Raw genomic sequence first — 23463 nt, forward strand, 5'->3', positions numbered from 1 at the left:
CCGAAATAACTAAGCGTCGCACGTCATCGTCGCGCTGCAACGCGACGTTTTACCACGAAACAAAACGCGTCAGTTTTCCTTTTTCAGTTAAAAGAATTGTCGGCTCTTCGGGATCTCTCATATTTTATCTCTCCTTTCTTCGGAAACGGACAGGTGTATAGTGATTTCGTAGTTTGCCAAAATATATTTGCGCACCGTTTCGCGGGAAATCCGTCCGCAAGTATACACAGAAGTGCGAGGTCGTGTCACATCTATGATGTCCGTGACAATTATTATTTATGATGGACTTTCAGGAAACTCTTATGCGATGCTTTTCCTTGATCCCTCTTTCAAGCTTCGAACGTCAGAGTTGGCGTGTGCCAGTTGGCTATTAATTAACGTCTCAGCGTGACGTTTCATGTTGGTCGAATGTTTGAGCGATCTTCCGTATAATTAGTTGGGAAGAAAGCAATTTTCCTTTCAATGTCATTTCTATTACTGTATAACTCAGTCTTTTTCGAACGAGTAGCGTACAGGCTTATTCAAGGGACTGAGACTAGGATGGTACCAATAATTAACAAGTACTTTTGGCGTATCATATATTTTACCGTTAATATTTCAAGGAATGAGCTAAGAATCGTGAATAAAGAAATGACGTAATTAAAAAGGATCGTATATATTTTTATTATTCACAATTGTTTGTTGCGAAATGAAAATCTCGCAGCATCTCCGGAGTTTTAAAAATATATTCATCGCATATATCCGACCTTTCCGTTATACTTGCGAATACATCCGGAATAGAATATACGTTCGAATGCAATTTTCCATTAACATTCGTGCCGCACTGAGCTGTGCACCAGAAAAAAAAAACACAGGTGCTTTTTCAAACATAAATCATAAAATAATGGTCTCCGCTCTTTACAATTAACACAAAAGCATTCATTAACAGAAATGAAATTCTTGCGATAAAAAAAAACCTTGAAATATCTCTGGAAAATTGAACATTCAACAACCCACACTTGGGAATTTATTCTGAATCTTCGACAAAAAGTCGCTTTTGCAAATTTCGATATATGTTTGTGTATTTTATTTTTTGCGATGTACGTCGCTCACTCCAGCATTGCTTAATGCAAAGGTGAAGAAAAATAAATTTCGACTAACACAATTAAGACCAGGGTTCTAAATGTAATGCGCTCCGTTCTAAGGCAATTTATTCTTGTGAAAATCAACGCCACGCGATCGATCTTCGAGCATAAGCATCGTGCGAAAGAGATCGAAAGGGACAGCGCGTGCTGCGTCGCGCGTAATTACATTACCGTAATTAATGCTCGTTAGATCTCTCACAACACCTGGAACAACATCGGAGCCCCATAATGAAAAATCATATTACATTACACATCGCAATTGTATTTTACAAACGAAGTTAGTTATAAGCGCAATTACGTCTACTGGGGAAATAAGATTGAACATCAACGAAAATCGAGGAAAAGTAAAATCTTCACATAAAACTCACAAACGGCAGTTTAAATTGACACCATCATCAATTCGATTGCAGCACTCGTATACGAGTTTCGTGACTAAAGCATGTCACTTTTTATCAATTATAACATCGTTTCTTTTTTTTCGTTTAATTTTTTTACGTCTTCGAGTTGAAGGCAAATCAAGGTAACGTCTTCGGAGGAGAAAGTCTATCCATGCATTCCAATTGTCCCACACCCAGGGGATCCTGTTCTTTTTTTTTCTCGATTTTCACCTCGATCGATCACTGACGATGAGCGGTAGTTCATCGCTGACTTAACGTAGGTCGGACACGCGCGAGCGGAAAAAGAGACGCACAGGCGTCGAGCGCCGTTGGCCTACTGCGCCGGTACCTAATCCCATACAGCCGGCGCGGTGTACGCGATACGGCACGCCGCGTGCACACACATACACGTACACGCGGCACTACCGTACGGGGCAGGTGTGTACACGCGGCTACATAAGCAACACAGGCGCAAGCTTCCATTCCGTTCCATTCCGCCATTCCATTCGAGCCGCACGCCTCGCGTCTAAACTCTCACCGGTGCTCGGATCTCTCGCCACCGCACGCCACGCTGCGCTGGTTTCATGCCTCCTTTCGTGTGCGACGCGTGTACACACGTGTTCATACACGCGCCGATGCGTGTGTGTCGACGACCCACCGCTGACGTCCTCCAATCGGCAGGGACCGATTGCCAGCACTCGCGGCTTGGAATGCCTTTTCCTTTCGGAAACCACTTTGGATCGCGGACCGGTTACGACCGCGATATACCGCACACGCACGACCAAGAATTATTAGGAATTATCGAAAATTGATACCAGACTGGGAGGGGCCCGGAAAATACCCGAGAGGGGGCACCGAGGGATAATGCGGGGGAGTCGTGCGAAGGTATTATTTGCCGAGACGGTATTCTTAGAAAACATAAGTGTTTAGGAACAGCGCCAACGGCACTACTTTGGATCACGATCAGTTCAAAATTGTTTTTCACAAATGGAAAATAAAATTAATGTTTGCTGATTAATCCTCTAGACATCCAAATATCTAGAATTCATTTAGGTCATTCTTAAAAAAAAATAGCAAATTTATTGGAATCAATCAGATTACAATAAATATTAATACATTATTTTAATGCAATACTACTTCAGGCTCCTGCCTGCTCGCTGCAACAATAAATTATGATATCAAAAGCGACAAAAACATGAAGAAAATTCCAGTAAACTATAATATATTAAATATTTGCAATCAATAGAATAAATTTATGAAACTTCCCTTATGTTTCAGTAATCAATGTTATATATTATAAAAAAACGAATTAAATGTTTTAACTACGTCTAATTTCTAGTTATATTTGTATAGGTACTCTTCATTTTAATCAAGAAAGAGAATGTGCAATACTTGTGAGACTCTCACAGATATTTTCTTCAGAAGTACTCCAAAAGGTTTGCAGGTTATTGCCGTGTCGTGATTCATTGCTATAATACTAATGTTCTGTGAACCTTGTCGTTCATGTTATGGCGAGAAACGCACTGATACAGTATCAGTCTCTCCTTGACAAACGGCAAGGTTCACGAAACGTTAGCATTATGGATCATACGATACGGCAATAACCCGCGAACCATTTGGCACCTCTAAAGGAATGTGCGTTTAAAAGAACCATAAAAATTTACATTTATAACGGTATTTCCATAACTTTCCGATAATTATGGCATGTTTGTTTCGGATACATATGTGCGGTCAGACTTCAATATCGAAGAAAGCGACCCGCATGGTTCATTAATGGACGCAGTTTGCCTTTGCGAAAACATTATCGGACCTGCGCATATCGTTTTCCGTTTGTGAGTTTACGTCCGGTATAAAGTTTCACTTTGAGGTGCACATTGCTGTAGACCATCATCATTGGACCGTCACCTATCTTCCGGATTTTTCTTCTTGGCTAACCGCACGTCAAAGGGAGAAGATAGCGCGCTAATGCTTCCTCACACAGCGAGTTCGAAAGATATTTCTCTTGATCTCTCTACTTCACGCGAATTTATTCACGTGGTACCAAGTTTCTTGAGCTCATCTAATGATAACAAAATCCGAGAAGATAAAAACGACGGCGCAATAATTCTTAAGATCTATTTATATCTTTATTTTAAGAGATATCAACTCGATGTGCAAAAGATGTATTTTGTATTCGTGATTATGATCATCTTTAGCGTCGATAATCGTTTTCAAAGAATAAACAACCTTAATAACAATTGTAATAATAATAATTCGCAAAGTTGTATTTATTCTAATAGAGAAGAACTGTGATCGAACAGAGTTTGATATGCAATCATCCTTTCATTATCTGTGAATTTCTCTCTCTTTTGAAAATGATTTTCACGATTTTTAAATGCTAACTTTAAAACAAGTGATAAAGATTGATCCATTTCAACACATGAAAGATATTTAGAAAGCGTTTATCTGCAAGGCCGTTTTTATCACGGTTGCATGCTTACTTCTATAACGAAAAAAATGCGCGAACTTTTTTCGATACATATTTCCAATCGACACGTTTAATGTAAAGCCTATGCATAAAATCAAATTTACATGCATTTCGAGCGGAGGGTGCAGTGAATTCTTGTTCGAGTCGCGTGCGAATCTGTTAACGCACGTGCAGACAGGATTTCATTAATTGCCTGGCGCAGTCCGCCCATTCATTTTGACACGTGATCCCACAATCCTCTCCGTTGATGATCGCCTACGTCACCATTAATTATAAACGCACGCAAACAGTACGCGATCAGTACGCGCGGATAACGAGCTCAGAGAAATAATCGCCAGCTCGTACACTGTGCTGAATTATCATAATTCCATGCTAATAATTATTGTTCTTAATGAGCGTGCCTAATATCCGTTTCGTTACAATATAAAATATTAGGCTAATCGTGAGGTTTGGCGAGAGAGTAACGAAGTAGTTCAGGATGGACTTTAATAAAATCATTAAAAAGTTTATTAACCTATTGAAGTTAACTTCCTTAATTGGGATTGAAACACTCATCGTTTTTCTGGCATCGATAAATTTATACTGACAATGAGAAGTGATAGTAATAAATACTAAGTATTGAAATAAAAAGTGCATAATACGTGTAAATTTTTACGATTATTAAATACATAATGAAAATTTAATATTTTGGCAATAAACATAGAATTTTGAAAAGTATCATCAAATCGCTCATCTATATGTACTAATAATGGAGAGATTAAGGTAGTTAATTAGAAAAGATCCTATAAATATAATTACACAAAAAGTATGGCACGTAGGAGATAATGAGTATATTCATTTGTGGGCTGATAGACGATTATGCTGAGAGAAAATTTATGTTTTCGTATAATCGTGTGGCAACTCATCCGCGAGTTGTAATGAATAGGTCTCATTTAACACAATTTAATTAATTTCAGGCAATTAATTAATTTTAGACAATCCTTAAAAGTGCACCGCGCGTAAATTCTAGTTCAACCGTCAGATAACATTGAAAATTACAACTCATGTGAATTAGTCATTTAATTGTAATGCATTACTTAACGTGTCGCGACGGATAGGTACATGAAGATCACTGTTAATCTGTGTTGAGCGCATTTTTCCTCACGATATCTGATCGCAGTATACGCAACTCTCACCGTCTACGGCTCATTAATTTTCTCTCACGCTATTCGAGAAAAAACCAGTACAGCAGATTCCGAGCTCTTGTCTTACCCTTGAATCGATCATGTTGATGAGTGCGACATAATGCAACGGGAACGAGAATCTGGTCGATATTTCAATGTCGGAGCCTGTGAATTACCATGTGACACTCGATGCGGCAGTAAAAAGAGGGACGTATCTGCATTAATCTACCATTATCATCAAATCCATCTCACGTACTCCGAGACGTGTAACTGTACATTGTACATACGCGACGTATTGATTTCAGCACATTATAACGGATTTCGGATACATTCTGTATATGATCAATTGATATGTTCGTGTATCTCATTTATCTTGTGCGACCCAGTGTGTGTATAAAACAAATTTAGTATAAGAATTCGATATAAAGCACACGAAAAGAACTTCTTTTACAGAATAAATTTTAAGAAACATTATTTTCGAAATTTTGTCTATCTGAAAAGATAAACAGCGTACATAAACCCTTTTATAGAAGACAATAAAATAGTCATTAAAACACCTGGAGTCTCTTATCGCGTTTCACTTTCATAAAGGAAACACCCAGTGCGAGCAATATAATAGCTGTACGGCGTAATGGTTCCTTTCTGTTAAAACAACACTATCTCGCGCGTACCTTAATCTAACTAACAAGCCGCTTAAGTAGAATTCTCTCGGCGGCGCGCAACTTGAATTATATACGAGCCACTTTCATTGCAAGCATGCACCATTGTATGCACGCGCAAGCATTACATTGTTTGTTACGCGAATTATCCTTCTGAGCTAATGAACTCGTGTCATCGGTTGCAACCTCGACGTCCTTGAGCAAATCCATAAACGCTCGGCGTTCTCATTACGATCGCCTCCTAGTCGCAAACGTTCAACTAGAAATGCAGATATAGCCTACGTCCTTCGTGCTCCCAGATCCGCTTATGATGATCATATCGATAATGACTGCTTTCTATGCACGGATTAGACTGATTGACAGTAATCTCGATTATCTCAACAATAGAAAGGCTAACAATTTAGTGCCAGATTTAAATGTGAAATGTAGATATTATACAAATCAATCATATGACTGAAATCGAGTTTTTTTATCCAACAGTCTGCATTAAATTTAGCCTTGTAACATAGTATTTATTCTTGTTGCACAATAATATGAAAGCGAAGATGAATAAATCATGAAGCTAATTAAATAACAGCAGGGAATATTATACATACCTATTTATATTTTGCTAATGGCGAAATAAATGTCTCATCTTTTTATGCTACAATATTAATTAATATATTTGCCACATTGTAACGTCCAAGAAACAGTATAAAAAAATATAAGCAGAAAAGAATATCGGTAATATGCAAAAAAGAAAATTATGCAAGCTATATAGTAGTAGACAAACGCAGGGCGAGAACTATGTCAGTCGAGGGGGATCGGCGGTTTGTCGGTTCAAGAATCCGGCTTATGACAATTCATGAATAATAACGTCGTGTAAGAAGGAACCGAAGGTACAGTTACATTTTCCACTCATTTCTACGCAGTACAGGTAGTACACGTTCGAGCGAGCATATATGTACGTATGTCGGTACGAACGACGGGTCACCCACTTCGTTTTTCATGAAGAGCACGTACGTGACGTGGCCCTGGTCGACCAGTTCAAGATTCCCGAACTAGGGATAGACTGATCTCGGATATACCGTAACGTCAGTAAAAAAATTTGTTACGGTAAAACTGTAATATATTTATTCGACGGTAACGGAACGACTGGATAAGGCCAAAATGAATCGCTTCTTCAATTTGTCTAGTAAATATTCAAATATACCACAAAATAATTATAATAACAACCGATAAAAGTAACCCATTTGAAAATTGAAATGTTTAATCTAATAAATATTCCAAGATATTTTCGTAGTCGATTCTTATTTAACATCGTCTTAAGTACAATCTTAATCAAAAAGAGAGAAGAAATATAGAAGAACAGCTATGAATGCCGCCCCTACGAAATAATTATAATAAAAATTGACGAAAGTAATCCACTTGAAAATATGAAACGCTCAATTCAGACATCCATTCAAAGACCATAAAATAATTATAACAATTGAGAAAAATAATCCACTTGAAAATATAAAATATTCAATGTCAATGATTTACGTCTTCGCACAATTCTTACTACAGTTACTTACTACAGATGATACGCTCTCGCATTTTCTTTACTATTATGTAATGATACACTTCAAAGTTATATGTATTATTAAATTTGAACATACATTCTTAATTTACAATTTCATAACGGTGAATGGCGGAATTCCTTGACATCACTCGTTTGTCTCGCGTATGTTTAGACTTCAAGAATGAGCGTACGGTCTTGAGTATACGTTAGCTGTCATCAGTGCTTTGCTGATTCACTCTAACAAATCTGTCTACAGCGCAGCAAAGAAGCGTTTAGCAAACGGGGTCTGCTGAAACTATGCCGAGTTGTTATTCGATAAATACGCGGTGCAACGACACGGGTTCCTCGTATTATACGCACGAACGAACGCGTGTGCGTGCGCGACAGCAGCATGTGGGTTCACTGCTGCATTCATCTGAGAAGATACGAGAGAGATGGAGAAGGCGCGTTACGCATAGACGATTACGCGCGTAGGTGCAATAGAAAAAAAAATTAAAATACGCGATGCATGGAAAATATGGGTTAATCGACGGCTCGAAGTAGAGCGAAACCCACCTCTCGTCGTCTCCTAATTCACACCGGAAGGCTCACCTCGAGGTGTATTTACAATGACGACCTTCGCAAGATGTCACCTCCAATTTCGTCTTCCTTTCTCTTCCATTCAGCACCGAACCGCGCGCCAATAATGGGTGTGAGAAACGCTCATACGGAAAGATATTTCAAACGCAAGTTCTTTCGGGCTGACATTTTCTTGTGTTAAATAAATTGCACGTTTTACAATTCTTGACGGTAGTATTTTAGAGCGCCTGTTACTTACAACTACTTTCCAATATCTACGTAAAGTTAAAATAAATGTGCTCTGTTAAAACAACATCTATATATTTAATTAATTAAATCTTTAGAAACGCGATACAGTATATATGTATATATTTACTTCATTTTAATAAATTTAAAAACTTAATGAAAAATAATAGACAAATAAGAATTACTTTTACTATTTACCCATTTAATAGATACTATCTCGAAAGACATTAAACAAGGACGTCATTTATATTTTTGATAAATAAAATAAATTTAAAAATAAATAAAATTTATTTACAGGCGGTTTTTTTTCTAAACTAAAGAATATATTATATTGCTTTACGATAAATACTGAAAAGTGTGTACGATAGACTGCAAAGAGTCAGTTGCATGATCGTAAAACTTTATTGATACTTTATCGATACTTTAGCATTGTTCCCATTGCTCGTTAACATATCGTTAAACTTCAACGAATAATTGTTTGCGCTCAGTATCGTTACGATACTACTTGCATAGTCACGATAAGACCATTCCTTAAATAAGAGTGCAAGTTCTACTTGATAATACCTTTGCAAAAAATCCCTTGGCGTAATGAATAAAAATTGAAATAAAGATTCATCGCGATAACAAATATTCCTAGAAGCAGTTATCACGTCATAGGGAACGACGTCACATGGGAACGACGATAGCGCAATTTGCATGTGAAGCACAATTTCGCGCACAATCGCGCCTTACGTTCCAAGGTCTCTCGGCCTTGTTTATTAGGTTTGTCGTGACCCGTTACATTAAACACTAAGAAGGCGGGGCATTTTACGGTTTCTTCTTCGAAATAAGAGTATAAAGCGCATATTGCGTAACACAACGTCGACCATTGTGCTGTGGACGCCATGAGAAAAAGCCGCTCACAGACGACATTGACTCGCCATTTTTACGGAGCCGCGTGAAATTGTAGAATGGCCCTCCGAACGAAATGATTTGTAATTATACCAGATTTGGAGAAAACAATTGTTGAAGAGAGGAAACATAATATTCACATGATATTACACAACTCGCACAGAAAAAACTCAACCGAACATAAGAATTCCAGCTAAACAAATCATAAAGTAAAAATACCGTCTATGAGCTCATTGTTATCTATAAATTGAAAACAGAAATGTCTCGATTGCCGATGCATATTTTATTTATTTGTAATGAACAAGAGTTAGGTCATTACATGTATAGATATATTGTTTCGTTGTTCCTTATCAACAAAAAATGTATGCGATAGCTTATCGTTCTACTTAAAAATCGTCGAGTCGTTAAAAGTTAAGCATATTTGTAGCATGTTGCGATATCATGCGGTATTTTAAAGTAAATTGCAGTTGCTGTAAAGCTGAAAATGTTGTGACCAACTTTTAACGATTTCTGCAACAGAGCAGCGTCGCAAATCGATTAGACGATAGGGTGTTAATCGTGCAACAGATGTTGCGTTCAAACAGAGGAGGACAATCTTCCTTTTGCCCGAGATAAATCTATCGTGCATTAAGTGGGTGTTACGCGTGGGGTCGAGCACGATTAGGCGATTACACGCTTTCACGCGGCGTGGTAGGCAGTTCCGCGCGATAGGCACCCTAAAATTGGGGGACTAACCCGTGCGCCCCTGTAACTGCTACTTAGCACTTAATAAACACGATCGATTGAATTGATACCGAGTAAGCGTTAGTAATTGAATCGAGTTCGAAAGTGCTTTGATCTTAAGTCAAGTGAAAACAGAATTCTATAATGCATAAAATCGACAAATTCAAGGATAAAAAATATATATATAAAAATATTATTTTAAAAAAACTCTAAATAAAGCAGTAATAAAATTCCATATTTACTTAAAAACGCGACATATTCCTCGCATTAAATTATTGTAACATAAGAATTATGATGAGCGAAGGCTCTTCCGATCGTTTATTGGAGCCTTAACAGTATCTATAATTTTCTACAACCAAACTTGTTTATTTTTTATTTAAAAAACCGTTAACCTAAGACTTAATTTTTAAACTTATTTAACCATCTGACATGCAGTATTATTGAAGTTAAGGTCTCAACTGAGGTCAGCTGTAAGTTAAGAAACTCGGTAATTACGGTCTGGATTTTTGTAAAAACACTTAAAGTAAAATATTGCGAAAAAGATGTTCCGTCTATGCGGTATATCAGATAGCGGTCAGCACATCGTCGTCTTGATTATCGCGTGACGATTATGATGGAAAGTTGCGCATCAGGTACGGTGAATTAACGAGCATAACCGCCTTGTGCCGATTCGCGCTTTTGCAATTGAATTTTGAAACGGTTTCCCGATCGCGATTCGTGACACGCGCTCAACACTGGTGGTATCGAACAGCACGTTGATCGGATATAATGTGTAGTCGTTCCTCTCTCACACATAGATATTAATATAATTACTATATTAAAGTAAACATAAAACGACAGCTGATTTGCAATGACATCATCAAATTATTATTAAAACGTTGTTGAATTTAATTATTATTTAAGAAAATATAAAGCATGATTGTGATTAAAGATATTATACAGTTACAAAATTACATCTTGTTCGTAAAAAGATAAGTAAAATATAGTAAAAAAATAGTTTGTATTTATAGAAATAGTCCATTCAAGTGCTTGTTAAAACTTTGTGTGGAATTTTTAACATATCCGAGTGTTAGTTTAACATAATGTTATTTGAATATTTATTTGTATTAAATTGATATTTAACATTTCTTAGTGTTAAAATAACAATTTATAAGTGAACAAATAACATAAAAATAATGTTTTCTTAAAACGTAAATACTGCGATAAATATAAAATGTATTAAATTGACATATTAATTTTAGTAAAAAAACATAATACCTTCTGTATTGTTTTACATTTTTTGTGTTACTTTTTTTTACATAATATTTATGTCATTTTTTAAGGTTTCCATGTTGTGTTAAATTAAGATTAAAAGGGTACACTCATAATAGAAAAAATAGGGAATTAGTAATAAGGAATGATTTCAACCTAAATTAAAAACCGTATTTCGCTATATTTGATTTTTAAATCCAAATTCATTTTTTTTTTAGTCTATTTTCGTTGAGAATTAAAAATAAGAAGATTAAGTTGAATCAGGATTTAAAGTTAATCTACATATATTGATAAAAGTAGATATGTAACTCTACCACAAGAACGAATGTTGAAAAAGATATATATAGTTAAAATATTGAATATATACGCACATATATATATTATATTAAAAAATATCCGGAGTTGTCAACGCAATAACTATTTAATTATCGAATAAATGGAAAATTTATGTTAAAAGTTTTACATATTCTAAACGGTCCACTCAAAGAACTATAGAAAAAATGAAGAATATAAGTGAAATAAGATTACACTCAAACATGCGTGTTCAAAAAGGGAACATAAGACATTTACAGATGTCTTGAGGATATCTTTATGACATGAAAGATATCTTAATGATGCTGAAAGACATCTTGATGATATCTTTAAAACGTATTATGTTTGCATTTTGGATAAATTAATTCCTGACTAGTTGTTGGCAGAAACGAGCATTAATCAAGTACTTAATAATGTCGCGAGTAAGATTCCGTTTTAGTATGCATCGAGTTGCATTTCGGTCGCACGACTGTTGCTACTTTCACGATCGATCGATCGTTACCAAATTCCTCAGAGTACGTTACACTCGATGCCGAGTGTTCAGGTACACTCGCAACAATTGCGCGCGATCATGCCGCGATTCGCGGAGTAATGGCGCGGTTTCTAAACTCGATGGAATTTCTTTCCTAGAAGCAAAATCGACCATGATATCACGAGTTGCGATTGTCGCCATTATAGGTGCCGACATAATGCTTCGTTCTTATTCCTGGCGTGACTTCCTCGCCTTTTCCGCCGACGGTGTCCCATGTAATTGGGTTACGAGAACAGCCGTCTACATTGTTACGAGTACTCCTCCCTAGCAGTCCTTCGACATTATCCTATCCCACCATCGTGTTAACAACGTTTTGTACTTTGATCGTTGCTATAATTAGTTTTCGTTTCGCTTACCTCATTCAAGGTTTGCAATAATTTTTGCGTTCTTATCAGTAACTGCATTAAACGCTAGTCTATTTACAGTTGCCAATATTTACACAATACTCACAGAAAATATTAGCAAAAAAAAAAAAAACTGAAGCGTTGTTATAAAATATGTTTTGATAATCTTAATAATGCCTCTTTCGTAACGTTATATAAAATTGATCGTACTAGATATTAAAAGATCAAAGACATAGTACAGCGATATAAAGTCTTTTCCAAATAACTAGATGGGCACACGTTTCATCGCTATTATAAAATTTACGGCGGCTTCAATTGATGCACCAGCCGTTGAGCAGCGTCGTGTAATTACTCGATGCTCCATATACCGCTCGCTCGTCGTGCAGGATTGAAACGCGCGCGAATCATTCAATAATAAATCGCCAATAACTCCGTTCCAGTTCCGTCAAGATGACCCAAATAATGCGCTTTTCGACCATCGCGGCAATAATCGGTGACAATTATGACAGCGTGTGGGCAGCAATGGGGGTTATTGGGCCGTGTAAGAGGTAAAAGAAAAGAAGGAAAAAAGGGGGAGGATACAAGAGATGGGCACGTTTTTGGATAATGACCCACGCGCTCGATCCTGCATGAAACGGATAATTGAAGTGGGTGCACTGTGATTAATTAACGTCCACGCACGACCAACCATTGCACCGTCGGCCCGACCGGCTTTTATATCTCGTTGATCGTTTGCCCGACGTTTCGCTGTGAGACTGATTAATTAAGTAACAACTGTCTGTCGGATCATCGATGGGCCTTTATTGCGCCCTGAAACTGTCTGTACTACGCGTAATACTTCGGCATTGCCGCCGAGAGAAAGTTTAGTCTTTCGTAAAAAAGGAAAAACGCCCGTGGAACGCCGATTTCTTTCGCAATAAATTTTCTACGACATGGATCGATCGAGGACCAACGTGTTATTATCGCACTAACTTGTGTGACTCGTGGTATAACGCCGATAGCGTAATATAATTATTATATAGCTATTTATAATCATTTAACTTGTTTGATTGCTATTTCAAATTTTACGTAATCGTATTTAATTAGACTCATGTAGATGGAAATGCATGTACCGTCTGGTCACATCTCTTTTTTATCTTTCGAATATTTTCACATTTACATGCGATGTGATTATTCTCGGCGTCAAACATGTATACTTTCACTTTGTTACCTCTAAACAAAGTTATAATTAACAGAAAATTAAAAAGTTAATTATTTTTTAATTTTTTTACAAGCAATCGATATAAAACAATTGTAAACAGAAAAATATTTATCAATTTAATTGATGGCCTTCTCTCATAAATGAAAAAATGTTTAAGAAACTATACAATATCGATGTCTGTGGAAAATTTTTGAGAAATCATTTGGAAAACTGTCAGGTCAAAGATCAAAACCGCAACAGGTCCTACTAACATCCGTTATCAGAGGACGGAAGTAAGAAACCGCGACATTAATTGATAAGAAATGACATCGGTATGTACTTAGCAGTGGATATTCAAGTTTCACTATAGAATGTTAATCGACTCTCCATCATTTATCTTACCAAGTAGTAAGTGTATGACTTTAATTGCGGAACTTATTTAGAAAAACAGCCTTTGCTACATTAAATTAATGACCACGATTAAAGCAGCTCGTTACACTATATCGACGAGATTCTGCAGATTAATTAAACAGCAGATGTCAAGAAAAAAATAATTATCACTATTACATGCACTTGCCTTTTCTTCAGCGATTTTAATTTTCGCACGACGCTTAGTCGGTTATGAAGATTTGTCGGTTAGTGAAACATTCAAAGAAAGCCCCAACAGGCGGCGCCACGAGATTAGCCGATCGACTTACCGATCATAGAGAGAGCTCTAACGATTTAAAACGATTTGTTGGTACAATTGTTGCAATTAAAAATCTGAACTATTCTATATAATTGATAAATTATTTCAAAATGTAAGAAAATTAATGTTTATAAAAAAATAAATATACGCGTTTCATTTTAAATATAATAAAATATAAAGAAAAATCTAATTATCGACTGAGTAAAAATTATATTTGTAGTCAAGTAGATAATATAGTGATCTGTTGCATATTTGAAACAATGTAGATAAAGCATGATAATAATTAGAAACAAATAAAGAAAACCGATTTAATATTTAAAAATAAATTTAAAAAATATATATTTGTAAAATTATTCTTCTATTTTAGAAAATGTCAAGTGTAAATTTAAAAAAATAATATAACAAATGTTTTTATTACTTTACTGTTCTAAACGACAAAACAATATAAAAACTATGGCACGATGCGTGTTTTTCTGCTGGATTGCTTGCATTTTGATAAATTGCTAGAAATTCCGCGTACTCTGTGTTGCAATTCTCGTAATTTACTAAAACGTAAGCAGGAAAATATACATGTGCCGCAGGCTTTAGTAGATTATTCAAGTAAAAAGTAAAAAAATTGAAAATGCAATTCTAATAATTTTTTCACAAACATTTTTTCAACTAAATATATTTACATTTCTATTTTCTAAGAACAGGTTATATATACACCAATTACAAAATGGTATCTACAAATAAATCTCCAGATAAAAAAATTATATTAATAGTACTTTTTAAATAAAAATATCTGCCGTCAATTTTCACGCTGACATTACACGTACCTTATAAATTATGCAAAACTATCTTTGAGAAATAAATGACAATGATAATTGACGCGAATGAATAACCAGACATATCACATAAAGAGCCCTTTAAAAAAATATAAGTATTTGACTTCCACAAAATAACCGACTAAAAATAAATCCATTCAAGCAGATTTTACTCTTAATCCTATTTTCATTTGCACAAATATTTTACAGGAACAAATGTACCTACAGCTAAAATAAATATCTTTATCGTTTTGCATCATTCTCTATTCTGCACTTTGCAAGAACGCGCTTTCAGACCATATTAAGTTTACAGGTGCGAAAGGAATAATCATTTTCGCCTTCCTCTTTTTCGGCGTCGTCACGACTCCTTCCGTGTTATTTCTTCATTCCGCTGGCAGATAAATAAAAAAAGGGGGAAGTGTGCACACTTGGCAGGGGTCTTTGCAACAGTCCGCCTGTCACAAAGGAATCTTTTATTATCTCGCACTTATTGCAGCCACCTTTCGAGTCCTCCGCGACGGAATTTCTTTCGCGTCGAAGCGTGACGGGCGGCTCAATGGGTCGCGAAAAAAGTGAAATCTTCTCCTCTTAGGAGAGCGACAACGACGCGATTCCTCTCGGGGCTCTCCTTTCGATTCCATTAACTGCTATGGGACAATCAACGTTACTTACCATCGACGTGAAGTAAAACTTCTCGAATTCTCGCTCGTGAAGACGTGCCGACGTCAAATTCGTCGCTGTATGTTGTGCGTGCTTCGACAGAATATCCTCGCCTTTCTTGCAAAGCCACGATAGTACCTGCAAATTTAAAAAATCGAATGCAGGTATATTAATTTTGGTTCGTAGAACATTATTGATATAGACAATTATAGATCAGCAACTATATATCATAAGAAACTTAATTAATATAAAATTTTTTAATTCAGTTAAAGAAACAAATTACGTATTCTATATATAAGTTATTATTGATAGAACTACTTTTTTAATTAACTCTTCAGAACGTGAAAGAATATATTTCAAATATTTAAATCATTTAAAAATCTGGATTATTTTTACTTGGTATTTGTCGTTTTAATATTAATTTCGGAAATAAAAGTGATAAAGCAGTAAAACGTTATTTCTATTAATTATTGTTACTCTATCTTTCAACTGCAATCGTTTCAGCGTTTCTTTCTTTTAACGAGTTATCGAATAAGTCGCAGGCAAGCCCATATACATAAAATTATGTTTTATAACGTAACCGGTCTTAAAAGGAACAAAGAAATAATTTACACTGGACGTAACAATTATCTTGTACTCTCTCTCAAATCCACAACTTTTTATTTAAGATTAATATTTATAAAATATAAAATATATATATAGAAATTCTATATATTTTTCTTACAATCATCCGTAGCTTCATGAATCTATTGTGTGTGTGTGTGTGGGCGAATCGAAATTATAAATTTATTATTATCAATTATAAATCTGTCAAAAATGTTAAACAATTTGATTTTCTTTAAGTTACATCTGCAAATTTTCATTATTCTTATTAAAATAAACTCAGTATTAATTAATTCCTTAAAATCAGTTAATGCCTTTTAATTAATATAAATTAAATGATTCTTACAGTAACTATATTACAGATTTTAACGTTAACTCCGAAGTGTTAATAAAAACATAGCTTAGCTATATTTGTGAATGTATATAAGTTGTTGTGCTATAAGTGCATAGTTTTATCTGATACTGCAAAAATGTCAGTATTTAGTACTGCTATAGACAGTGAGTGACATCTGCTGCGTATCCAAATTTACTGGATAATTACAGCTCTCTGGCGTGGCTGTCTCTGACGTCACAGTCATGTGGGAATTATTTATGGCAATATCACTCACAATCAGTAATATATTACACACGGGATACGCAAATATGTTGCCAACAATATGTTGCTCTATTTCGATCATAAAATCGTACAATAGATGCAACAAGACAATACTGTACTCCTACAGATCGACGACTCGCCACGATTAGTCACGTCTTACGCAATTCCTGCCTGCAAGAAGATCTCTACCAATGCACGCGATATTCCTTGTTATGTAATCGTAGTCTTCATTATGACGTAATTGAACAATCATACGACAGAAATGATCCTTTGATCGGTCCATGTCGAACGCGTGCTCTCGCTCGATATTGCCACATTTGCCGTCATGCTCCAGAACTCTCAAACAAACGATGGACGTATCGCTCGAGGAATTGTTGCTTATGACTTATGATGATTTAATGCTCACTCTGCTCAAGGCATTAATCGTTGGTAATTTTAGCGGTATACATTTCTGCCATTGGACAGTTACGTATAACGTATAAATTATAATGAAAAAGATTGCAAAATGTACAGTCCTAATATGTCCAAAATGTCAAAATATATTACGGACATGTATCTCAATTAGACATTCGCGTAAACAGAAAGAAGTGTGATGCAAAAAAAAAAAATAGGAAACTTATGTAAAGCAAGTCGTTAAAAGCGAAAATTTTGCAACAATGTAGACCCTGAAACTTCAAATCAAGACATTCTAAATAGCTATCAATCTTATTTATTGTTACTTTCTATTACGAAAAATAAAAAATTGACCCAATCGAAAATTGCGATCACGGAATAAGATTGATTCAATTCCATTTACCGATTTCTCCTTTCCTTTTTTCTAATCAAAGATTAGCCTCATCTGCATAATCTGACTCATAATACGATCCCTGATGGCTCAATGTCACCCTCCGTCACGGTCTTGTATCTGTCGCGGTCGTTTCACCTGTCACATACATGCCGTTGAGAACCAAAGTGTGTTTCTTGGAGGGAATTTACAACGACGACACGCACATCGAAGATTCTTGCTGATAATTAGATCGCTTCTACGCGCGCGTCGCGCGTGATAAATGGCTAATCGTCCTTCCACAACGCATCAACGAGTGGAAAATATGCGAGGATAATTAACGGCAGCAGCCGGAGGAGAACGCGTCGCGAAGGAAAGTGGATGAGACACGAGGGAAAATATTAAGAGAAGAAGAAAGAGAAAAGAACAAAGAGTTTTGCCATGACGGTGCATCTAAAATTAAACCTAAAATAGACAAAATTTTGTATAACAAGAACATTACTAATTTTAAACGTTATTGAAAAATTACTTATAATTTGTTCTTAAGATAAACAAATTTTGTGAATTTTTTCTCAAATCGCCAATGTTCACAATTTCAGAATGTTTATCACAGAGTATAAATGGTAGGAAGAAGACTTATGGTATTGAGAGATCTTGGAACGTAATAATTTTATTTTTAACAATAACGAGATTTTTAATAAACAGCCATTAGGTATATTATTATTTTTATTTATATAACTGAGCAGCCAACATTAATCCTCGATTACAGCGACAAGTCATGGATCACCCGAAACAAAAATTTTTAACTATTCTATAATCTGTATGATTGGTATTATTATATTAAGTAGTAAAAATTGTAAGTAAGAAAACTTTGAGTCTTTTTGCATCAATCGCCATAAGGCGTAGATTTATTTGCATTTTGTACTTCAAACTAGATTATAAGAAAATTTAATGTCGTCAAAAGATAAGATTCATCTTCTGTTTTGCATTCTAACTGCGGTTAGGGATAATAATTGTGTAGTGATCGGCGAAGATAATACAGAATCCAAAAATTTTATATTACACAACGATCGTTCATAATATTCATTATAATAGTCACACTGAATTGCTGAATAATGAATTGAAACATAATTATCAACGAGAATGATAACAGATTAATATCATAATTATAAATTAACGAGCAAATATTTTTACGTAATTTAATTATTGTTACGAATATAACGATATTGAAATTAAACTCAATATATTCCTTACGAACGTATACAAGATTATTGAATGTTAATTTAATACATCTTATCTCTTGACTTAGTATTTAATTTATATATATTTATTTCTGACACTCCCGCTCTAATTTCAAAATAAATTTATTAGATTTTATTTAGATATATTGAAGATGGTGTGTGTCTAATCGAGACCAAAACGTTTATGCTTATCTTATCTTTCCATGCATAACTAACGAAATAAATTTTAATCATTTGACTTGCGCTAAAAACATCTATAGTGCTATGGTATATGCTTATTATTATTTCAAACAGAAAATGTTTTAAAATTTAGATATAGTTTCGTACTAAAATACTAGCTGTCGTTGAAATCTCGTCGTTGTTAAAAAAATAATTAGTGTGTTCCAAGATACGTAATCTCCTCTACTTCACATTATTCAAACGCATAAATTATTTAAAAGTACATCTCACGCAAGATTGTGTCCGAGATGAAATGAAGACAAACGAACGTTCGCCGATGTTTGCAGATATAAGACAAGAGCTGTATACACATGAGCATCAGAAGCGAGGAGGAAGGGGACTCCGCCTCTGCAAAGAAGAAGGTGGACCTCTTGAAGGAGCATGATTGGACCAGAGGAGAAACGGAAACCGCTTCGATCATAAGCAAACCATGGCTTATTTAGGTCACTGGGCCGCGTTAGGTGAGTCGCCGATCGAATGTCGTGCATACGGCTCTGCACAACACGCGGATCCATCGAGTGTGCAAACCGCTTGTCTGTGAAATGGTAATGTAGGAGCGCGAGCAGCGAATTTCGCGTATCGCCTTTGATCGCGTACGATTTATCTCACGCATAGATCGCGCCCGAGAATCACGCACACCGCCGCGATTTCTAGGTAAATATGCGAAGAACGGATACGCGGATGTTCATTGTACAGATTAGAGAATGGTATTTATGTCTCGTGCAACGTCTTGTCCACTTAAACGCTCGAACGTTTGATCTCGCCAAACGCACGCGACGATAATGCGAATGAAATATAAAATACAAGGCATATTCTTATTTTCTATAATAAACGGTTTTCCAATAGAAATATTACTCGATAAAAGAGAGAATATAGAATTTAATTTCTTTTTTTCTTTTTTAAGTAAGACAGCAAGAGGTATCACAACGTGATAAAGGATAACTGTCCATTCATAGTAAATCATTTGCGGAAAAGAATAATTACGGCACAGAAACTTTGTAATTTTTTTTGACTAGATGTCGATGTGTCAGACAAGTACCGGTCGTTTTTGCAACTTCTCAACTCCGAACGTTGAGTTATCGATCGGTCGGGGAGGCAAACGTGGGAAATGAAAGTTAAATCACGCGCTAACTAATGTACACACTTCGCGCAGGCCATAAAAAGATTATAATATATCATCATCCGGGAATTATATGCATTAAAAGCCGCCGGTATTTAAAGCGGGCGTACGGATATTTCATGCGCGACGCGGCCGGAGCGTGACGCTTAACCCAATTACGAATTTTTCAAACCTTGCCTCGAGAGTGAAGAGAGCCGTCATGTCATTTCGTATCGATCGAGAGTGTGCATCGGTGAAGCACAAACGTGGGAAGTAAAAACTAAATCGCGTGCAAAAGCGCCGTGCGTCTCTCGTTGCGGAATTAACGCTGTATAAATCATCGTGCCGGCGCGTTGCATTCATCGACATTAGTGGAGGCTCACTCCCGACGTCGTCGCACATTCCATAACCGTAAGAACCATGCGAGATCATAAGAAGCGAGACATGCGATGAGTATCTCGTTATCATCGTATTTTCCTCCCCTTCTTCTTGATTCTCCCTTGATCCTCTTGGAAATACTTGTGTGCGATTTTTTTAAACCGCTGGTTTACCATAATTGCAACATCTCTGACAACATCTCGCTTGACATGAATGAAAATACAATGTAGAATTTTGAATAGAACCAATGTATCCATACGAAATGAACTTTCAAAAGATTCTACAGACTCGTGAGATTATAAATATTCACACAGAGCGGAAAGTATTACAAGAACCACAAGACCTTTTGCCATACAGTTAATGCTAAATTCTCACTTTGCGGTGAACACGGTTCTGAATACCGACCGCGGAGTTGTAGCGGCGTAAGGTGGAAAAAATCACGTGCGCGCGCACTAAAAAAAAGTCACTTGCATTGATTTGAATATCGTTAAGAGATTCGATATACGCCACTTGGCTATTACTACCGAAACGATTCTCGTAAGATCGCAACGCTGAGTCTCGTACCGTCCCGTTAAGGGAAAGATACACGGAAACCTCTTCGATCATAAGCAGACCTTAGGTTATACGGGTCACTGGGCCGTGCTAAGTGAACGACGATCAAATACCGTAAACACGTGTGCGCACGTAGCCCGTATACGTGTGTGTGCGTGAGCGTGTGTATGCGCGCGATGAGGTGAATCAGGTGCGAGCGTGCAAACGAACGTTGCACCGAGCCGCCGCCTCCTCCTCCTCCTCCACCTTCTCTTCCTCGTCGCAGCATGCAGCGATCTCACGCGTCGCGACCTCGACGTGGACCGCGTGCGTTTTATCTCACCTCCACACGGCAAAGCGTGCAAACGCGCGCGCGAGCGTGCACGCCTAACGGGCGATAGGTATTTAGGTTCCGTCGTTGCGCGCGCGGCTCTCTACCGAGGCGCTTCCGCATCTGCGGCGCATCTTCTTCTCACGCGCGCGTGGACCGCGCGATCGCTTATCGGTTATGGAAAACGCAGTGTGTTCGATTCGAACCGCGGTGGTGTCGTTATGACTCCGCCGACTACACACCGGCCAATTACCGATACGTGTTGTACGTTTGGAGGAAAGAATGACGCGGACCGCAAGTATACGTGGGAGTGGGTGACGTTCGACCACCTGGTCCACAATATATGCACGGGAGAGTTGAATAGATTGAATAGCCTTTCGGATAAATCGTCGCTTGACGCACGAAAAGGCGTATCTCGATAGCGATTATTTAATTGGAGAACCGTTTGAGAAACTTGCGGGCGTTGAATATTAAAAAAAAAAGATACGTCTTATTTAGTTTATGTATAACACATTCATAATTAAAATAAATTTGTCCATCAATTCTTAATTACAAATCAACATACGCTTCGCATAATTACTTATTAAAGATTATTATGAAGAATATCATTTGAACATAGCTTTTTAGCGTTAATAACTGTCCTCTTTAAAATAGTGACGCATGTTCTAAAAAATTTTCATTAAATATCGATAATAATATGATGCATCGCGAAATTTCGCTTAAATTAGATACTCACACGGAGAAAAATATTTGGTTAAATTAATTGGAATTCTGATGGAAAATGAACGATTTAGATTTCTGGTTAAATCTCTACAAAATCTAGAGTAGAATTAATCAGAAATCTAACAAATTTTTAACCAGAATTCTGAATCGTTCGTTTTCCATCAGAATTCCAATTAATGCAATCATTTTTCTCGGTGCATAAATATCTTTTATCAAGAATTTTATTATCTGAGGTATCAATAAAAAGGACATTGTTATCGCGTGGAATAGTCATAAGTATTTCTGTATCTCGCTTAATTATCTGGGCGTATATGTGAAAGTAAACCGTGCATGCGAGAGCTAATTCGATCGAAAGTATCCCGAGTTTTTGCCGCGAAGATGCTTTTATTCGGACGGATACTGCGAGTGAGACGCGTACGATTCTCCGCGCTTCCTCTCACCTCGCGATGAAGACCTCCGTCGCGGTAACGACGTACCTTCCCGAAACCTGCGTTTTACGACACCGCCTCGTTTGAGTTTCGGGACGCAAGCCTCGTTTTATCGTCCCAGATTCGCGGCGGCACGGCTTGTCGGCGGACGAAAGGAAAGAGGACGACGAACCAGGAACACGATCGCTTAGCTCCGAGGGCTGCCGAGACCCGAATTTTTATTCGTGATGACAGAACTATCCGCACCGGTTCGCATGCTACTTTCTTACAGCCGATCATATGCGTTACGAATTAACACGTCGCGCTTAATGCACGCGATTGGCACATGCGAATTCCTGAAACGATCGTAAACCGAAATGCTTCGGCGGCGATCCGTTAACAACTTGAATGGACACGCAGACAGATTGCGTTCGTCAGACATTTGTATGAGCTGTTAAGGTGCAAAATGGGTGCATAACTTTAACGAGGAAGTCAGACAATTTAACAATTCGAAGGATGATTCATCGAGTCATCGAGTTCGACGTATGGTTAATTTGAATTTTCGAGGTGCCCAAGACTGATTAAAAAGCGAATCGCGCGGTCGCCGATTTGTCGACAGAGAGACTCACCGCCGGTATTCAAAGCGCGATTAATTGAAAGTTTCACCCTCGACGAGTAGCTCCACAATTTATCTTCGTCTGCGTGACGCACGCGTATTCCCGCTGAATGCGGCACGAATATTCGACGCGAGATACCTCTCGACCGCGATCTAACGAGCAAAATTAACACCTAATTTTCAGCTGCACTTCTGAAAGTGTTAGGTATATACATAATCAATTAACCCGCGGAAGTTCAGAATGCCTAACTGTTTTCGACAGACACGATAAGTTTAAGCCAGATAACTGGAATCAACATCGATATATTCATATATAAATTATTATTTATTGCTACACAGGGAGAATAAATAACGACAATAAGTATCGCGACATAAGATAATAAATAAAAAACCACATAAAACACAGACGCTATATTATTTATATATTATATAATTA

The 23463-nt window shown here is 36.8% G+C and overlaps 1 protein-coding gene across 1 annotated transcript in view; it reads right to left on the bottom strand.

Annotated features, from left to right (window-relative positions):
* Positions 1–15083: 15083 nt before the first annotated feature.
* Positions 15084–23463, bottom strand: part of LOC108772662 (uncharacterized) — a 42263-nt gene continuing 33883 nt past the window's right edge. Inside the window, exons 6-7 of the mRNA XM_018538234.1 lie at positions 15534–15659; positions 15084–15089 (exon numbers count right to left, since the gene is read on the bottom strand). Of these exons, the coding sequence (XP_018393736.1) occupies positions 15084–15089; positions 15534–15659 (132 nt within the window). The remainder of the gene's footprint in view (positions 15090–15533; positions 15660–23463) is intronic.

This window comes from Cyphomyrmex costatus, unplaced genomic scaffold (assembly GCF_001594065.2).
Source record: "Cyphomyrmex costatus isolate MS0001 unplaced genomic scaffold, Ccosl1.0 scaffold193, whole genome shotgun sequence".
NCBI lineage: Eukaryota > Metazoa > Arthropoda > Insecta > Hymenoptera > Formicidae > Cyphomyrmex > Cyphomyrmex costatus.